This window comes from Gallinula chloropus (genome assembly GCF_964237585.1).
Source record: "Gallinula chloropus genome assembly, chromosome: 9".
Lineage (NCBI taxonomy): Eukaryota > Metazoa > Chordata > Aves > Gruiformes > Rallidae > Gallinula > Gallinula chloropus.
The window spans coordinates 12662166-12680357 of NC_140094.1; the positions used below are offsets into that span (position 1 = coordinate 12662166).

The following is an 18192-nucleotide window of genomic DNA, read 5'->3' on the forward strand; positions in this document are numbered from 1 at the left end:
CCACACAATGATGGCACCAGCAACCTGAAGACCTCAAATACCCAAGACGGATAAAGTCCATGAGTCACAGTCTCAGGGGAATCAGAGCTACTTGGCACACGCCCAGAGAAGGTCAATTGGAGCATGGAAGACTATTTCTAAATAACCCAGAGCTTTGCCACTGGGAAAAATAAATAGAACTATGTATCTTGTTTCCACATCTTAGCTGGCTAAATAAATAGCTCTCATAGTGCACTCTCCAGGGCAGATTCTTAAAGTGACCTTGGTCCCACTACTGCCCAGGACAGGAGAATGCGGGTGTATCCACAAGAGAAGTGGTGCATTTTCGATGCTGCATTCCTGGCAGCTGATCAAAGAACATGGGTAATCTCAGCCCCCACAGTTGCCAGCTGTTCCTTCACAGCAGAAAGGCAAACCGTGGTGGCACGTAGTTATGAAGCAAAGAGAAGGTATCAAGGGCAAACACAAAGGGAGGATCAGAGGCTTGCTGGGAGGACATTGGAGTTTTCCTCCCTGGGCAGGTTACAGACTAGTGTTCTCTTCAAGTTCCATACTGATAGCCAGAAAGAAGCAGATGTTTTTGTGACCAACTAACCACACCAAAATAAACCACTCCAAGCTTCAGCACAGCCACAGCAGCTGGGAAGAGCTGCACCAGTGTCAGATGACCAGCAGCACATTCCAATCTAGACAAAGCACAACCACTTTTATTCTTTCACCCTATCTCAGAAAACCTTCCCCACAAATTTTTAATTAGAGCATCTCAAAAAATAGAACATTCTCACATGTACCTACCTCCATTTCCTGGTGAACTGTGAAGATGCTGGGGATTCTCAGACCATAGGTATCCCAGGCATTGGCTAGTACTGGGAAAAAAAACCCTGTAACCGATCCTACAGTCTACGTTTCTGGTCTCAGGAATAAACCCTTGTCAACATCATCTGAAGCCACTTTCCTCAGTGAGAGCAGAACACCCAAACAGACTACAAACAAACACACTCCTTGATGAATAACAAGGAGCTAGTGCCTTTAAATAGGTTACAAGCATTTTTTTTTAAAAACCTAAACATGTTCATGTGCTTCTCCTGATGTAAAACAGACTGTCTCCGCTGAGTCATTGACCTTCTCAGCTGCTCCTAGTTATTAAATGAAACAAGCATCTTTGAGCCCTACTCAGGCCAGCTGAGTAGCTACCAGGCTTCAGCTAATTTATGGTTCTTGCTCAATAAACCAAGTGTAGGTGGGAGCCAAATCACCTTTTTCTGTGAGCTATGTCCCAGGAAAGATTGTATCCTCCCTTTGCATGCTCATATAAATATGATTTAAAATATCTTAGGGATGATAGGAAATCAGAGAACTGAACCAGCAGTGAGGAAGCTCAGGTAGGCAACAATTAATGTATAAGATACCTTTTCTTTGAAAGGGAAAAATAAATCCAAGCTTCTCAGCAATAAATAAAATGGTTTATTAGCAATAAAACTGGAGGTTTATTGGGAGAAATTCTGAGTTTGCTTTTTCTGTTGTTTGTGTGCATGTCTCAAATGGGGGGGTGAGGGGGAGGGGGAAGAAAAAGGTCACAGAAGAGTTCAAAACAATTCCTGTACATCAGATAAAAGGAAGAGAAACTCAAATATTGCAATGTGACAGTCTGGAATCATTGGAGTCAGAAGTAGTGTGTTTCTCTGAAGGCAATTTCTTTCCCGTTCTGCTTAGGAGTATTCCAGACCACTTTACAGCCTACGTTACTACAACCCTCAGCAGCACTAGCTGCATCTCCAAATGAATCTCAGCAAAAAGCCAGGCTAGAAATATGGGACAGATACCAAGTTTTCCACTTCCCTCAAAAGAAACAGTAAATGGAAAAAGCAGCTTTGCACAAATTTAATTTAAAATGCCTTTATGCAGCCAGTCCCGTTGCTAAATGAAGAACCGATACAGCCCTGAGTCCCATTACACACAGATCCTGACCTGTGAGGAGTGGAGCTAACACCAGTCTAACCACAGCCAATATTTCCATAGGAAGAAAACAAAGGAATTGAGTAGAATTTGCTTACTTAAACACAGCCATGGACCCATCAATTACTTTTGGTTGCATCAGACATCAAGCCCAACTATGTCTAACACATCCTGGATGCCCCTGTCATACTTAAAGCAGTTCTTCAGAATCCCTGAGTCTTAAAGATTAAAGCTATAACATGAGGCATAAGGGGAATTTTGGAGGATGCTCAGACATCCTAGAAATAATACCCTAGTGATAATATTCTTTGATTTGGGCAATATCCAAACCTCAGTGCAGGAAGCATCCTGATATACTTTTGGACAGACAATGTAGAGGAATCGCAGGTACTCTGGCTAGTAGAGAACTGAAGCTGTGAAGCAGTTTCAGATAGCATCACTATACTGGAAAGCCAAAAATGCAAACAAAAGTGAGTTGGCTTCCATTAATAATGCAGCTGCAGGAAGTTGTGCATCTGCTGGGCCCACTTGGTATCTTATTTAGCAAAGCAAAAAGTTCAAGTTATTTTTTTACTAACCCTAGACATGTAGGCAGAAGAGCTGGAAGAATGCTGCATTTAGCAAACAACAGGCAGAACTGGTATCAGTCTTTGATGGGCTTTTAATGTCCATCTAGCAGGCTGAACATTATTTACTATTCAGCTGGCATTCAGTTCAAAGCAGCTATGTAGGCAGTGCTCATACTATTGTGCCATGTCTGTCCATCCGCTTCTCACCTACACAACACTCAACCTAAAGCTTCTTCCTCAGTAATCACCAGCCATGAACTGCACCCATGCCAGGTCTATGCAGAAGTCAAAACTGACTGAACATTGCCATGTCATTGCTGAACAAGTGGGTACCCTACGAGTGCATGAACAAGTAGGTGCCATGTGCTCCACAAAAGCCAGTGTATGCCTGAGGGGGACAACTGGCAGGTCCTCTATTGCCTAAGCAAATGTGATTGTGTGGGCACAGGTTGTAGCAGTAGATTCTTCCTCCTGGTTGTAATGAGCAAGCCAGAGAAGAGCTTTATGCCCTTCTGTGGATGCTTCCTGGATTACAAAGGTGCTCTAGGTAATCCTGCATTAGCAGGGGGGTTGTACTTGATGATCTCCAACCCCAACTGTTCTGTGATTCTGTGCTTAAGATGCAGTTACAAAATTGACTTGCTATTTTCAGAAAAAAAAATTAAATATTTTGGATGAGTTTATATCCAGACCCAGATTAAAACGAGTAAGGACCGTCGCCCTTCAACTGTCTGCAGAAGAGGATGGACAGCACTGACACAACTCCACTATCCCTGCCCCTGGGCTGGTGGTGGCTGGAGGTTCATGCTAAGCAGTAGGCAGGAGAGATTTGTCTGGTCCCAGCACATGCTTCTCAAAACCCAGTCCTGACTCAGAAATGAAGGACGACACCTTGCAATCAAACTGCCATCACTGCATAGGGTACACTGCAAATAAATGGCCACCAGCATGAATCATATGATGAATCACAGCATTAACGTGTCCTTCAGGGAACCATTTCTGCCTCTTAACAAACCCTGCAGATTTAAAGTGAGTGGAAATTGCGCATCCATTTCTGATTTCTTTGCCTCTTCAAGTGGAACCAAAATTTTATTTCTTGCCATCGTGGAAAGATGGGTTCCCTTGAGGCTACTGCCTACCTGACTGTCCTGACGTGTCTCTTGCTGTAGGGGGTGATGACTTTGAAAATCAGCTCCATGGCTCCATTGATGCCAAGCGTAGCTCCTGTGGTAACTAAGCCAATAAAACAGAAAAGCAGTCAGAACCAAAGCAGGCAGTCTACAACGTTGTGTTTGGAAGTGATGTGGGGAAGGGAGTAGCTGCTCCTGAGGCTATGAGCAGATTTCTCTGGGTTCCTAACTGGACTCAACAGATCATTTCACAAACACAGAAACTGAAGCACAAAGCTGTCTGTAGACACAACCTGAGCCAAGATCAGACAAAAAAACAGATCTCAAATACTGCAGCTCTTCCTCAAGTTCCCTAAGCCCCTTTTCTTGTAAATATTGTATTCTCCAGAGGACAGATCATAATTACATAGGGTCATCTCCCAGCAATATGGCAGGGCTCAAATTCATCCCACATTTCCAACAGACAACCCCATGAGGACAGTTTATTTTATAGGGGCGTGGAGGGCAGTTCAATTTCTGTGCTATTACTCAGCAGTAGGGAAGTGGGATGTTTTGGGAGGGGTGCCTCTGAATGCAGCTTGATTTCAGCTAAGCCAATTTTTACCTTTAAGCCTTCAACTGCTAATGCACCAGGAGCTTTTACACATAGATTCTGCTGTCAACTTAAAAAAATACCCAATGCCTAAACTACTTGCTTAGCCAGGCCTCCCCACTACAAGAGAGGTTTTAGGTCTAAAGAAGGGATGAATACAGCCCTGCAACATTAAATGTAAGCAAACAGGGTGAAAGGATCATTAACTGGGTTACTGATCACCTGCTGCTGGGTTTTGGTTGTTTTGTAAATATCTCCCAGTGGTCATCAGAGAGCTGACAGAGGGCCCATCACCTCCTGCAGTCCTACCCTGTCCCTGCCAAGTTGCCCTGTGATGGAAAGCTTTGCAAGGCTTGCCAGCTATTTTTACACTAGCTGGTAATTCATTAGAGACAGGGCAGTGGACAAGGCTGCTTGAACTCATCCTGCCCCAGAGCAGGACGGGGGCTGCCAGCCTCAGCCAGTGGCAGAGACTGCAAAGGGAGTGACCCGGAACAAAGATCTGGGGCATGAGATTGTGACAAGGACTCCTCTTTTCTGCTTTCATACCTAAGCAGTCTGAGAGTTTTATACACTTCTGGGTTCTCTCTAGTTCCACTTCATGTAATCTCTTAGTCTGGTACCACATCACACAGACCTTCACGTAACCTCCACTACAGCTGGGCCACAGAATCCACAGAGTCGAAGTTACTTGTGGAGGGAGGAACCACATATAGAGGATTCTGGAGATAATTAGAGGGTAACAGAAATGCTCCAGCAAAGGAACAGAGTTGGGTTCTAGGGCCTGACATTATTAGAGGAGGTCAGGCTAGTGTGCACCCTAAAGGCCCTGCAAAAACTGCAGCTGAATTAGGATGCAGGTGCACTGAAGCAGGGAGCAGACAAGGGTGTAGATCAGCATTTTGGGTGGGAGGCAGCATAGGGTCACCACACAGCTGTGAAACCCAAATAAAGGCACGTTTCAGCTTCTGGCCTTGGCTGCATCTTCAGTCACACTCAGCCTTTCAAATACTGGCTCATCACAGGGAGAGGGGTTGAATGTTGGGGCTTGGCTGCTTGCCTGAGAAAGCCCATTGCATGAAGCTAGCTCCTGTGCAGAAAGAAGGGACCTGCAGGGCTGGGTGCCAGGAGTACTAAATCTTAGGATGCATATAGCAGACTGCAGACAGGATGGCCATCAAGAATTATCTGCTGGGTGAGGGATGTGGGGAGGGAGACGAAAGGGCTAGAGCGAGCAAAGGAGAATTTGTGCTGACAAATTCAGCGCTCTATAGCAGGGAAAAGCTTGTATGAATCTGTAATGATCCTGGGAGAAAATACTGGAAACCTCATTGCTTGAATCATTTAATATGAAAGCATTGCCAAGTAAGAAAAGCTGGGAGAGTGTGTGGAGAGGAGGGGAGAACTAGACAGAAGGCCAGGGTCTAATATGTACTTCCTGAGGGACCTTGAATGCATAACTGATTTCTCTCTCCTATGTTCTTCACCCATGTTCTCCCCTCCAGGGTGGAGCTGCTCTGAGGATCGATACAATCAGCAAGAGTGAGACATTGGGCTGTCATGGTACTGAGAACTCTATAGAGGCTCGAGGTACGTAAGTTTCAGAGCGAAGGAGTTGAAGGTCTATATCCAAGGAGATCATTGTCATGAACATTTTTCACTACAGCCCTTTTATTTTCGCAGTCCACAGATTAAATAGGGAACCTGCTTTGGCAGGGAAGTTGGACTTGATGATCTCTTGAGGTCCCTTCCAACCCCTACAACTCTGTGAATCTGTGAAATAAAGGCTGTATAGAACCCTTGGGGACCACCTCTTTCCGTGGTCATTTTGGCATTTGTGCCTGATTCTGTATCTTAACAGCATGTGCAGGCCCTAACCTTAATCATGAAAGATGTTTCTTTGCACTGAAATAACTAAAAAAAAGAACCATGGCAGTGGTCACAGAGAGGGGAGGAGGAAAATCCAGGCACTCACCATTAGAAGCACAAACCCGCAGGACCCAGAGACAGTGGATGAGCTGCAGGTGGTGGCACAGGTTTCTTCTTGTCAAGCTCAGTATTGTATCAGTCGCTTCTGCTTTCTTCACTTTCAGCCCAAACTTCCTGTCTGTGAAAAACAAGTAAGAATCAAGACCGGGGCTCTGCCATGTTAAAAACCATTTTTGCAGCAAATCTTCTAAGTCAGGGTCTTGTAGCAAAGGCATTCAAATGTATGACTGAGTTAGATCAGCACTGTTCCCACTGAAAAGAAAACATGGCATCTCCTGAGAGACACCATATGCAATTATAGCATCATAGAATGAGTTGGGTTGGAAGGGACGTTTAAGGTCATCTAGACCAATCTTCCTGCTATGAGCAGGGGCATCTTCAAGAATACCATGCTGCCCAAAGACCCATACAACCTGGCCTTGAATTTTTCCAGGGATGGGGCACCTGCAACCTCTCTGGATAACCTGTTCCACTGTTTCACCACCCTCATCATAAAAAAAAAGAATCTTCCTTATATCTAGACTAAATCTACCTTTTACTTTAAAACCATTATCCCTCATCCTACTGCAACAGGCCCTACTGAAAAGTCTGTCCCCGTCTTTCTTATAAGCCATCTTAAAGTACTGAAAGGCTGCAATAAGGTCTCCCTGGAGCCTTCCCTTCTCCAGGCTGAACAGCCCCAACTCTCAGCCTTCCCTTGCAGGAGTTTTCCATCCCTCTGATCGTTTCTGTGGCCCTGTTCTGTCAGCTCTGTTCGGCTCCCTTATCCCTGAGGTCAGTTTCCCAGGGCAACCTATTGACTAACTCAAACAAGTAGAAGTTTGCTTTTCTAAAACTCAGGGTCCTGACTTTACATTTCACTTGACCTGTATCCCTCAGGACTGCAAACTCCAGAAGTGCATGACCACTGCAGCTCAGACTGCCTCCAAACTTGATGTCTCTGATTAGGTCATTTGTATCAGTGACCAATAGATCTGGTAAAGCATTCCCACTGGTAGGGCTGTCTATTATCTGGCTTAAGAAGTTATTCTCAATGCACTTCAGAAGTCTCCTGGATTGCCTACAGCTCACCTTTCTACATTTCCAGTAATGTTGGGGTGGTTGAAGTCCCCCAGCAGGACAACAGCCTGTGAGTGCAATGTCTCCTATAGCTGGTGTAAGAAGCCTTTGTCAGTATCTCCCCTTGATTGGACAGTCTGTAGTAAACAAGAACCACAAGGTTCCTTTTGTTGCCTCGGTATCTCATTCTTACCCATAAGCTTTGAACTTGCTTGTGGCTATTCTTCAGAGACATTCATTCACAGTCGATCAATTTCTTCATGTAGAGGGCAACCCCTGCACTCCTCCTTCCACCCCTGTCCTTTCTGAACAGCTTAAAGCCATTGATAGCCACACTCAAATCATGGGCTTTGTCCCACCAAGTTTCAGTGATGGCAACTAGATCATAGCTAGAAAGCAGCACAGAGGCTTCCAATTCTTCCTCTTTGATGTCCATGCCATGTGCATTGGTATGCAGCCACTTCAGCTGGGCTGTTGACCATGTCACTGTTTTGAGATTTTGCTTAGGTTAAGGGTAAACAAAAATTTCTGCTGAGGAGGCTTTCAGCCATGAGGCCAACCCAAAGCAGGGCCTGAATGAAACCTGTGCAAGAAGCAGCTGTACATGTCCCCTTCCTGCTTTGTTGCACAATCTCTACCTGGCCAAACTGCAGGCAAGCAGCGCACCCCAAAAACAGACTCACAGTCATCTACTGGGCACACGCCAGTACTGATTATTAGTTTTGAGCCCTCCATCCCACCCAAGAAGTCACCCTTCACTCAGCAATACCTCGTTGGCCAACCCTGGCCAGCAAGCGAAGCAAGGGCAGGAGCGTGCTGTGGTCAGGCGGCTCGGTGCGGGCAGCGGTGGCAAGAGCCTGCAGCAGTGCCTCGCTGCCCCCTTTGCTGATCACGTAGTGAATTCTTCGCCCGGTCCCTGAGGATGAGAGAAGAGACTCGCTGAGAGCATCCCTGCCCCAGCACCACAGCTATGGCAAACCTTCACCCTGCATGAAGCACACCAAGTTCCCCATGGCCTTCCAATGGTGTTTCAGTGCTTTAAACCCAAGGGCATTCACAGAATTGACCACTGCATTGAAACGTGGCAGAGAGGAATGAGCAGAGACACCAACAGATTTCAAAGGAGCAGAAGGCTCAGTGATCTTTTCTTAGATACCAAAAATTAAGCAAGCAAAGGACTAAAGCTGCAACAGGCTCCTGGCAAATGAAAAGGAATCCTGGGGAAGCTTTGGAGACAGCTTTCAAACAAATCTATGTCTCCAAAGAAACCACATGCTAATCCTGTGAGTCCTACTGTGTCAGCAAACGTTGATCCATGGGCATCATCGGCAGCGATTTCAGGCTCCATGGAAAGCCACACATTCAGTTCCTGGAGAGGATACAGTACCTCCTCCCCTTTACACAGGCAATCCTTCCATCTAGCCAACAGCCCTGCAGGGCTTCCAAGGAGAGGCCCAACTGGATGGGCGATGTCTACAGTAGGACTCCAAGGAGCGGGGATGCAGGAGGCTCCAGCACTCGCTGATGCAGCTCCCGCAGCCTCCCAGCCTCGATGGGTTGAGAATTGTTTAGCAAATGATATTTTTGAGGTGGAACAGGGAGGAAAATAGACTTCTTTATTTTTTACTTCTTTTGGCAATTCACTTTTTCCACGTGACTTGGGCACATGCAGTGACATGTTTTCCCTGAAACCCCGAGGTGCAGGTGCCTTTTAGGGAGATGTTGAACCCTCTCTGTTAGAGAGTGCCTGTGCTTTAGCAAATCAGGCTCCTCTCTCTGACTCCCAGCACTCTCTCTAATGTCACTGGTGAACATTTCCAGGGATTGACTGTCAGGGATTATAAAATATTTTGAAAGTCAGTGGCATCTTTCAAACTAAAAACAAGGCAGACTTTGTCTCATGTTTTTTATACTTTAACTTACTAGAAAAGCACAGTTTTCCAGACACAAGAGTGAGGATTGCTCATTTACAGCCACAATTCCCATTCTGTTTACCTTGCAAACACCTACCTGAGTTTATGCAGGTATAAATTAATTCCCTGACCTGTTTGAGGACCCCCTTTCTGCCCCTAGCCCACAGGCACTGTCCTAGAGCTTTGCTTCCTTACCCAGAGAGAGCAGGTCAGTGAGGACACTGAGAATATTGAGGATGACATCCTTGTCAGAGGAGCTCTGAAATGGAAACACAGCAAATTTAGGGATCAGTTCAGGACAGTGAACTCCGTGCTACACAGGGCTGCAGCGCAGCGTGTGGAGAGACTGAAATCCTTGTTCAGATACTGAGTACTTTTGTGCCATCTGGCCAGTGTGTATGTGGAACCATATTTATAACACATTTTAAAAACCTCTGACAGACCTGCTACACAATATTTAATACACGGTGGCATTTCAGCAGATTTTGCATCTAAATTCTAAATTACATCTCTTTTTTTTTCTTTCTTTCTTTTGGTTTGGGCTGGATACCTCAAAGTTGAGGAAATTCTGTATCACACAGAAATGTTAAATGTGGGGTAGTTTTCCATGACGACATAGTTTATTGCTGGCAGTTGAAGAAGAACATCTTTTAATTATATTAATCTCATTTACAAGATTCACATGTCTTTGAAGCTACAACAAGATGGAAACCTGGAATCTGGGGAGCAAAAAGATACCCTAAACTTATTTTTATTCAAGATCAAGTAAGCAACATACATTCCATCTGAGATTCACTTTAAGTTTTGCACTAGAGGAAATATTTACCGTACTTGAGGAAAAAGAAGTGCATGATAGCTACCATCTATCTGTGAGATACACTAGATCCCTTCTCTAATCTTTCTCCAACCAGATTTTACCACTGTGAGTGAAGAATTAATGACCAGTTTGTTTCGCTGCATGAGGGATCTGGGTTAAGTCCCAGATCTCTCAACTTCTATCCATATACAATAAAACACAACACAAATTTCCAATATAATAGAAAACTTGCATTTCCATAGCCTTGATCCTGAAGAACCTCAGGTGTTTCACTATGTTTCTGACTCACTTTCTCTCCCATTAAATTACTACAGTAGGATGATACCTTATAAATACATGGCTGCTTTATTTCTGGATGTTGAAGTGCTTCAGAAACACAGCATACTGTTATGTATTCTGCATATATGGAATCTTTTTACCAGCCACATTGATTCAACCATTCTGTGACATATGTAACATTACTCAACTGAATATTTAAGACAAGGAACTGAGAAGTAACACCTAGCAAAAAGACACTCTAGAAAAGAATATTAGGTAAATCCAATTCAGATCCGTAGTAATGACTATTAATACAAATACACTTCTTTTTCCCCCAGCTGATCTCTTCTAAAGTCACAGCACAAGCTGGCATGGTGCTGAGGATGGAGTAGATGATTAGAGAGGTGCATATCATACTCTTTCCTCTTTTGTTATAGCTGGGAAAAGTATGCCTTGAGTGAGATGTGGGAATGAAGCAGGAGAAAAGTCAGTCGTCACAGTCAGAATGGGTGACTGTCAGCCTGGAGATTCGAGTTTCCACCTCTGTCACAGAATACATGCAGGATGCTCGACAGTTCCCTTCAAGCAAACCTCCTTCTGTATTGGCAAATGATATGTGCCATCTTCTGCCTGCAATATTTACATCAGTGCTGATGTTTCTCAGTCTCTCTATCTTTAACATTATTTATTCTTAGATTTCTTTTTTAAAAGAAAAAAAAAAGTAACTATTTACAAAAAGAATTCCAAATCTCTGAAAACCAGAATTCCCATACGCTGTTTTGGGTCAACTACCAGTGCTACCATAGTTTAACTGCTCAATACACATTTCATGTTGGCGTAAGTGAGCATCAGGGACAAGAATATCAGGAGGAGCATGAGAAAAAACATGTGGTCAGGAGAAAGGGAAGGAAGAAAGAGGCATCAGGTGAGGATGAGAGATGAGAGCAAATAAGCACAGAATCGCTTCTGAAACAGGGGACTTGAGGGAGGAGGGTCTGTGAACACCACTGCCTTTCTAAAAACTCACCATACTTTGTGTTAGCTAATAGCCACAGGAAAAGTGCATGTCTCATCCCCATCTCAGAGCTGATCCATGCCCAGAGAGAAAGCCTGCTGTTTCTATTCGTTAATACATTAACTCAACAAGCAGAGATCTCTGTGCTGAACATAAAAGTCCAGCCCTTTTATGAACCGTGTTGAAATCAAAAGGCTCAGTGTGATAGGATTACTGCTCCTTTCAGAGCCAAGACAAACAGAATATGTGGCTTTAATGAAATCCAGTAACTCTCAGTTCACCACCTATCGCCACCCTCATCTTAGAGGGCTACAAATTCATGTTACTGGCTCAGGGGACCACACAGAGAGGAAACTCTGCAGCAGGGTCAGGGCACTGTTATTTTGAGGGAACACATGTAGTTTCAGTCATATGTTAACCTTGCTAATTCACATCTCTCTTCATTAGTCCACAGCCTGGCACTGGCTCAAGTCTCCCAATAACTTCAGCACGAACAAAGAGCAATCAGAGCTCTCTTCCCAAGAGTTTCTTGGCATTTTTTAGCATAGGGCCTTAATAGGCTGGGGCAGGCTGTCAGGAGTGATGAGTAGTCACCAAATTTACTGACTCCAGAGAGAGTTACTGTTCTCAGCACCTTTTTAAATATCAGGGTTGCCTAAATCAGACTGTCCTCTGGTTTTGTCTTGCTGCCTTCCAGTATCCCTTTCCTCTGTAGGTGGATGGATTACACATTAAGGTTTCAGTAATGAAGTCTTCATTGATTTATGCTCCTATTACACTGGGTTGTTTATTTTAACTGATTGGATTGTGGGTTTCCTAAGCCATTAACACAAATAGTGATGACATAAGATATCCTCTGACTTTCCCTGTGCTTTATCCAGGGACTCAGGCGAACAAAGAACTTGAGGGGACATGAAAGATCAACCTTTAAAATGTGCAAATTAGAGCTGAGTGATATTGTCAAATATTTTACCTGAGTATTTACTCTGGATATTTTAACACTAAAACTCCAGCTGGGTTGGTGTGCCATTGCTCCCCTTCCTCCAGCACACCAGTGAGGGAATTGGAGGACTTGTGTGTTTGCTGAAACAGCAGATAAAAATTCTAATATATTTCCACTAACTTTAGTGGCACCACTGAATAACAGAATGCTGCAGAAGAACACAGCTCCAATTTACAACAGCAAGACAACACAGAAAAAACCCAATCCTAAAGCTGCTGTTGTACAAGATGGCAACTTGCCTCTTGAGAAGAAACAGCCCAGATTTTGACTAATTAGCTTGAGATTTTCAAAATCATCAAAGAAATTTGGGCACTGAAATCTATTAGGATTAATTATTTAAATTAATACTCATATCAAACTCTTTGTGGATGAATTGCCAACAAATTCATTCATAGAAAATACTCTGCAAGTCTTTTTGAATAGTAAGTACAAAAGAGAAAATCACAACTTGTGGCTGATCTAAAAGAGATGAATAGAGTAATTTCTTTAATGCAAATTACTTACACAGCTCTGGTTAAAATAAACACATTAGTTATTTTTATTGAAAGATATCTTTGATGCTTCAAGAACAGACCTTAAGCAAAGAAAGGAATGAAGTAAAATTTCTCTCATTAAATATTTTCATTCCCATCAGAACTTAACGAATGTTAGATGTAACATCTATATGCACACAGACTAATGAAGATGTATTCATGGTATATGGGTGGAATGAGAGCAGAGAAAAGTTCCCAGAGGCTCAAGTTAGATTACAAAATCACCAACCTCCTGCAGGATTTCACTAAAAGGATTTAGAGTTACAGACAAATTGTTACCTATTAACAGCAGCCCGACACTGCTTTTCACAGCTAGCAGCCGGACAAAGGCTAAAGGAGCAAAAAACATCACTTAAAATATCAAGCATGGCCATACTTTTTGGCTGGAGCCCCTCATTTCAGCTTTACTTCAGCAAAGCCCGCTGTCTTTCTCACCCAGATAGGAGTTACCACAGGGCTGAGTTCAGATGCATTTAATCAGCTCCCGGCTGATAGTTCCTCTCCAAGCTTGTTCTGGGGATAAATCCCTGAAACTCTGGGGCTTTGGTTAGCTTGGCTGAAGCACCTCATAGATAAGCAGCAGGAGGATGGAGAAAGCCAGGAATAAAAAAAAATACCCCAGTGCATAGTCATCGATACATTGCAGGCAACAAGTGATTAGTTAGGGGCGTTGGGTTTGGAGGACATCATCTTCAACCCAAGACCCTTCTGACTGGTGGCTCAGGTTATTTTGCTGGAGGGAAGGATTTCCTGTCTCCTTGTCCTGCTCCTGGGAACACACCAGGACAAGCTGTTATTTGCTCAAGACAAGATTATAAAACTGACACTAAATCACAAGTAACAGGTAATCTCGTTTTATCAGGGACTTCTCCTGGGACATTTTCTGCAGGCTATGAAGACCCACCAGAGGTGGGCTTTTTCCTGTCCCACCTGAAGGACAGCAAGCTGTCAGTGCAGTTCCCCTTCTAGCACTGGCTTGGAACAAAGACTTCACATAAACTCAGTTTTCTCTGCAGCTCTTGGGCTTTCACATCTTTTGCCCACAGGCGAGTATTTCTCCAAATGAAACATGCAAACTACTGAGACCATTTGTTGTGAGTTTCAGCATTAATGCTGAAAAAAAAGGAGAATTCCCAGAAAGAAATCAAACAGCATTCATTTGTGCAGCACAATATTTACTAGCAAATACTTTGGGGGGGGGGGGGGGGGGGGGAGGGCGGCAGAGAGGAGGGGAAGGAGGGGAATGCAAAGCTGTTATTCCACTCAGAAAAATCATAAATGAAAAACTAAAGAAGTCACTCCTGCAAGACAATGGACAGCATGATTTCTAACAATACTTTTCTAAGCAGTCATACTTAGAAAAAACCCAACCAAACCAAAACCATCCTGTTTTTAAAAGAAATGCTATCTCTGCACAGGGCTAACAAAGTTCCAGACCGAGGAATAGGATGTCCAGTTCCAGGGTTTGTTTGTTTGTTTGTTTTTAAATAGCCTGTTTCTAAATAGGGAAACGGGATTTGACATGTTCAAAATACATCCTTCTTTCTTCTCTTACCCTTAATAAATTTGCTCACGCAAATAGCAGCAGTCAGAAGCCTAACTGTCTGTGTAATGAGACTTGCATCTGCAAGTAAGATTTCTCACTCTGCATGCTGAGCCCGTTCAAGAGCAATCCTGGTGCAAAATGAATACCAGGTAAAATCAGGACCAGGCTTAGGGGCCAAACAGCATCAGTCCTTACTCTCCCCTGAGACCTCTAGAAATTGTTGGGCTACTCACAACTGTATTAATGCTTAAATCAGAGACTCCCTCCCGATGCTGTGCCGTCAGCGAGGCAGAGGTGCGTATCAGACCCAACTGCTGGGCATCATGGATTTGCCAGCTGGGTATCTTCTTCCCACAGCTGACTATCCAGCCTGACAATAACTGTGAAGGCAGGTTTGGTGCCTCACGTTCTGTGCCTTGTCAGAGTAAATTGCTTTTTCTAATTTAAGAGGAGCTAAAAATTCACACTTAAATAAGAGAGCAAAATACCCTGGAGAGTTTCTTGTCTGTGTGCTCCCATCCTCAGCCTCAATATTCAGCCAGCTAACCGTGATTTCTTCTTGTTGGAAGGTTATTATCAACACTATTGTATACATGGAGGTTTAGGGAAAAAAAATAAAATCATTATTTCTGAGAGGAAAAAAGGGTTCAGAGATCTCCAAAATTTCACTAGGCAACATCAGAATAAGGGAGTATTCAAATTACATTGATTACAGCCTGAATTTTGTTATTACTGAAGCACTTTGTTACAATACTGCCATCAGCCTGCTTTAGAAGGATTCTGAGAAGCTATGGTCGTCTTGCCCCAGCTTTCCAACACCCATCCAAACATCCTCAGCACCACCAAAGACATCACTGTGCTCCATGTTAAACAGTAACTGCATTTCTTTAGCCAAATCTGGATTTCCTCTGCAAGCCAGGAAACGTACAGGGGACATGGAAGGGAAAGGGGTTATTTAAAGACTCGGAGAGGAGGACCTTGCTGCTCGGGTAGTGTCCTAAGTGACCTCTTTAATCCTGCAAGAAAGGCGTTCGCAGCTGTGTGGGATCACGTAGCCCTCACACTGTACACAGGGCAGCCAAGGGGCCTCCCAGAACATGACACGTGGCCTGACAAGTCCTTGATCCTGTTCCCAAGCCGTAGAGCCAAGACCCTTGCCTTGGCTCCCACGTGCCCCTGTGAAGCATGGCTAGCACCCATTTACCCAGCACCAGCCATGTTCATCCCTGCTGATGCACAGCAGTGAGACAGGCTCTGCACATCAGCCTAAAGAAGCAGTTGTGGATTTTATAGCAGGGAATATTGCCAATATTCATTTTAAAAAGTCCTTCTCTCTGTAATAGGGAGAGTGGATTTTTTCATGGCCTGCAGTGCCCGGTCTCACCCTTGTTTGCATTTGGGTGTGATAACCTGCAACGATTTTTCAGTAACATACCTGATCACTGCTGGGTGTAGTGATGGAACGGATGGCAACTGGGCACCAGAAATGCCTCAAAGCCAACTTCTGACTTACTATTGTACAGGGCTCTGCCTCTTTTCATTGAGCTTCAGGGCTTCTTTTCAAAGGTTGTGCGCTACCCTCTGTGGGACTGAACTGCTTCCAGGCAGAGATGGGCAAATTCCAAACTTACATCTGAATGTCTTCAAAACAGGGAAGGTGTTGAGATGTAACAGCTTGGCCTGAGCTGATCTCTAGCCAAAATAACTTGGTGAATAACATGGTGGAAATTATCTGTGCCAAGGAATCCTACTATATTTAATGCAATAAATTGCACTAACATAACACCTTTCATCACAGGATCACAGATTTCTTCACAAATATTAATTAACACCTGCCCCACTGCATCCCTCATCAAGAAGATCAGATTCATTGTCCCTTATTTTTCTTGTAGGAAATATCACCCAGTGGTGACTTAGTCGATACCTATGAGAATCAGCAGCAAAGCCCAGATAGCTATTCCAGCAAAATGAAGCAGAAACACTTTCTGCACAGAAGTATTATAGCTGTCAGTCCCACGCTCATTTCCATTTATCGGGGGGGGCGGGAGGGGGGGCGCAAAGATTTCTTTCCCTGAGATCAGTCTTCTCTGAACTTCTTGTGAGTAAGTGCAGGAGAAGAGACGTATTCTCTGCAACAATCCCTAATGCCACACCAGGAGAAGAGAGCTACCCACCTCCAACGGGTCTTAGCCCTATTTGCAAAGCAATACTCACCCCTGAGCCTAAGGATGAAGGAGATGCTACATTTTAATTCACCTGTACAGCAATTAACCTGTATGGATTAACTATCCACCTGACTCATTTCAAGGATGAGTTTTTCCCTGTTGTGTCGCAAAGCCTCCAAGGCTTTTCATCTCCCTTCAGAGCAAGGATGTTCATCGTGTCTGTGCCACACCACCGGTGTGCCACAGTACTGAAATGTGTTCACAACCAAGTATATGCAGAAATTGTGCCCTGATAGACAGCACTGTCTTGGGTACTGTTGGCAAGATAAATTGCTTGCTTGCTTCCTGCCTTCCTTCAAGCCGCAGCTCCCTGTGTTCTCAAAGAAAAGGTTGTCCTTGTGCAGAAGTTCCTCCTGATACAAAGTTCCTTTGTGTCACCTGCTCCTCTCACTAATGCATCTCTAATAGAGCAATTACTCTATTATGCAGAACCGGTGGTAAAACATTATTATATAACCTTAAAATGCTTCTGTCAAATTGGAAGTGTTAAAAGAATGAGAAAACTTTGCGATAAATCAAAACACGTGATATTCTGCAAAAGGCTTTTAGACTTTCCTTTGAACATTTCTAATGTTCTTTCTGTAATTTCTACTGCAGATAAATTCTTTCAGGTTTCATCTCTTATTTCACAATATGACACCTATGACACCTAAAGATTTTGACTGGATTTAATGTTATATCGTTCACTTTTTTCCCTCTTTTTAATCTATTTTTATTTTAATGCCAAAATTATCCTTTCACACTCTCTTAATAAGTTTCTATAAGGCATTAACCGTTCTTGCACAGTGTTCTCTATATGCATGTTAGCTCCCACTGTTTATTGCTGTTTCTTGGATTTATTCCTATATTTTATATTGCTTCAGCTGTTAAAGAACTATTTTAAAACATTAAAGTTTCATTCAAATGCCACTCTGTTACAGCTAGTTAACACAACTGCCACCAAACTATATGGGGACAGATCTGTATCTTCAGTTCAACTCTAGTTTTCTTTTCCACTACCAACCACAGAACAGCAGCATGAAACACGCTCCTGTCTTTCTTCCTGAGATTTTATGTGCCAGTCCAACCAACCCTCTGTCTTTCAAAGTAGCAGCACACTTGGCAATTAACAGATCATTTTTTCAAGCAATGGCATTTCTCAAAGTGCAGGTGAGTCTGGAAGATCCTTGAAAAATCTCCAGATGTACTTGCTTTTTAATAAAACAGATTTTGAATGCTGCAGGAAATGTGAGTATGTGCTGCTGGAAATAAATACCCATAATGAAGATGCTGATACTCTCACCTTTGCTGTGATGCTCCTGTTTAGGCTAAGCAAGACAAAGCCAGGAGAGTCCCTACATCTGCACTCAGTCTGCCCTTGGACTCACCTAGGGTAGTGCTGTGTTCAGCCTCAGCTTCTCTCTCCATCCCAGTGCTAACACTCCCATTTGCTGCCCATCAGTCTGACACTGACTTGTACAGGCTGAAGAAAAGGATCACGATAAGGTACATTCTGGTTTAGAAAAAACCCAGTCCTTTCTCTTGCCGAGATAAGTGTCCTCATGTGTCAATCTCCCCCACTTTCAAAAGTGCTTTCTGGAGCAGCAG

The 18192-nt window shown here is 43.7% G+C and overlaps 1 protein-coding gene across 1 annotated transcript in view; it reads right to left on the bottom strand.

Moving 5' to 3' along the window:
* Window positions 1–18192, bottom strand: part of AGBL1 (AGBL carboxypeptidase 1) — a gene marked incomplete at both ends in the record, with an annotated part of 284060 nt that overhangs the window by 255050 nt on the left and 10818 nt on the right. Inside the window, 4 exons of the mRNA XM_084267781.1 lie at window positions 3665–3758; window positions 6223–6354; window positions 8065–8211; window positions 9404–9467. Coding sequence (XP_084123907.1) covers window positions 3665–3758; window positions 6223–6354; window positions 8065–8211; window positions 9404–9467 — 437 coding nt within the window. The remainder of the gene's footprint in view (window positions 1–3664; window positions 3759–6222; window positions 6355–8064; window positions 8212–9403; window positions 9468–18192) is intronic.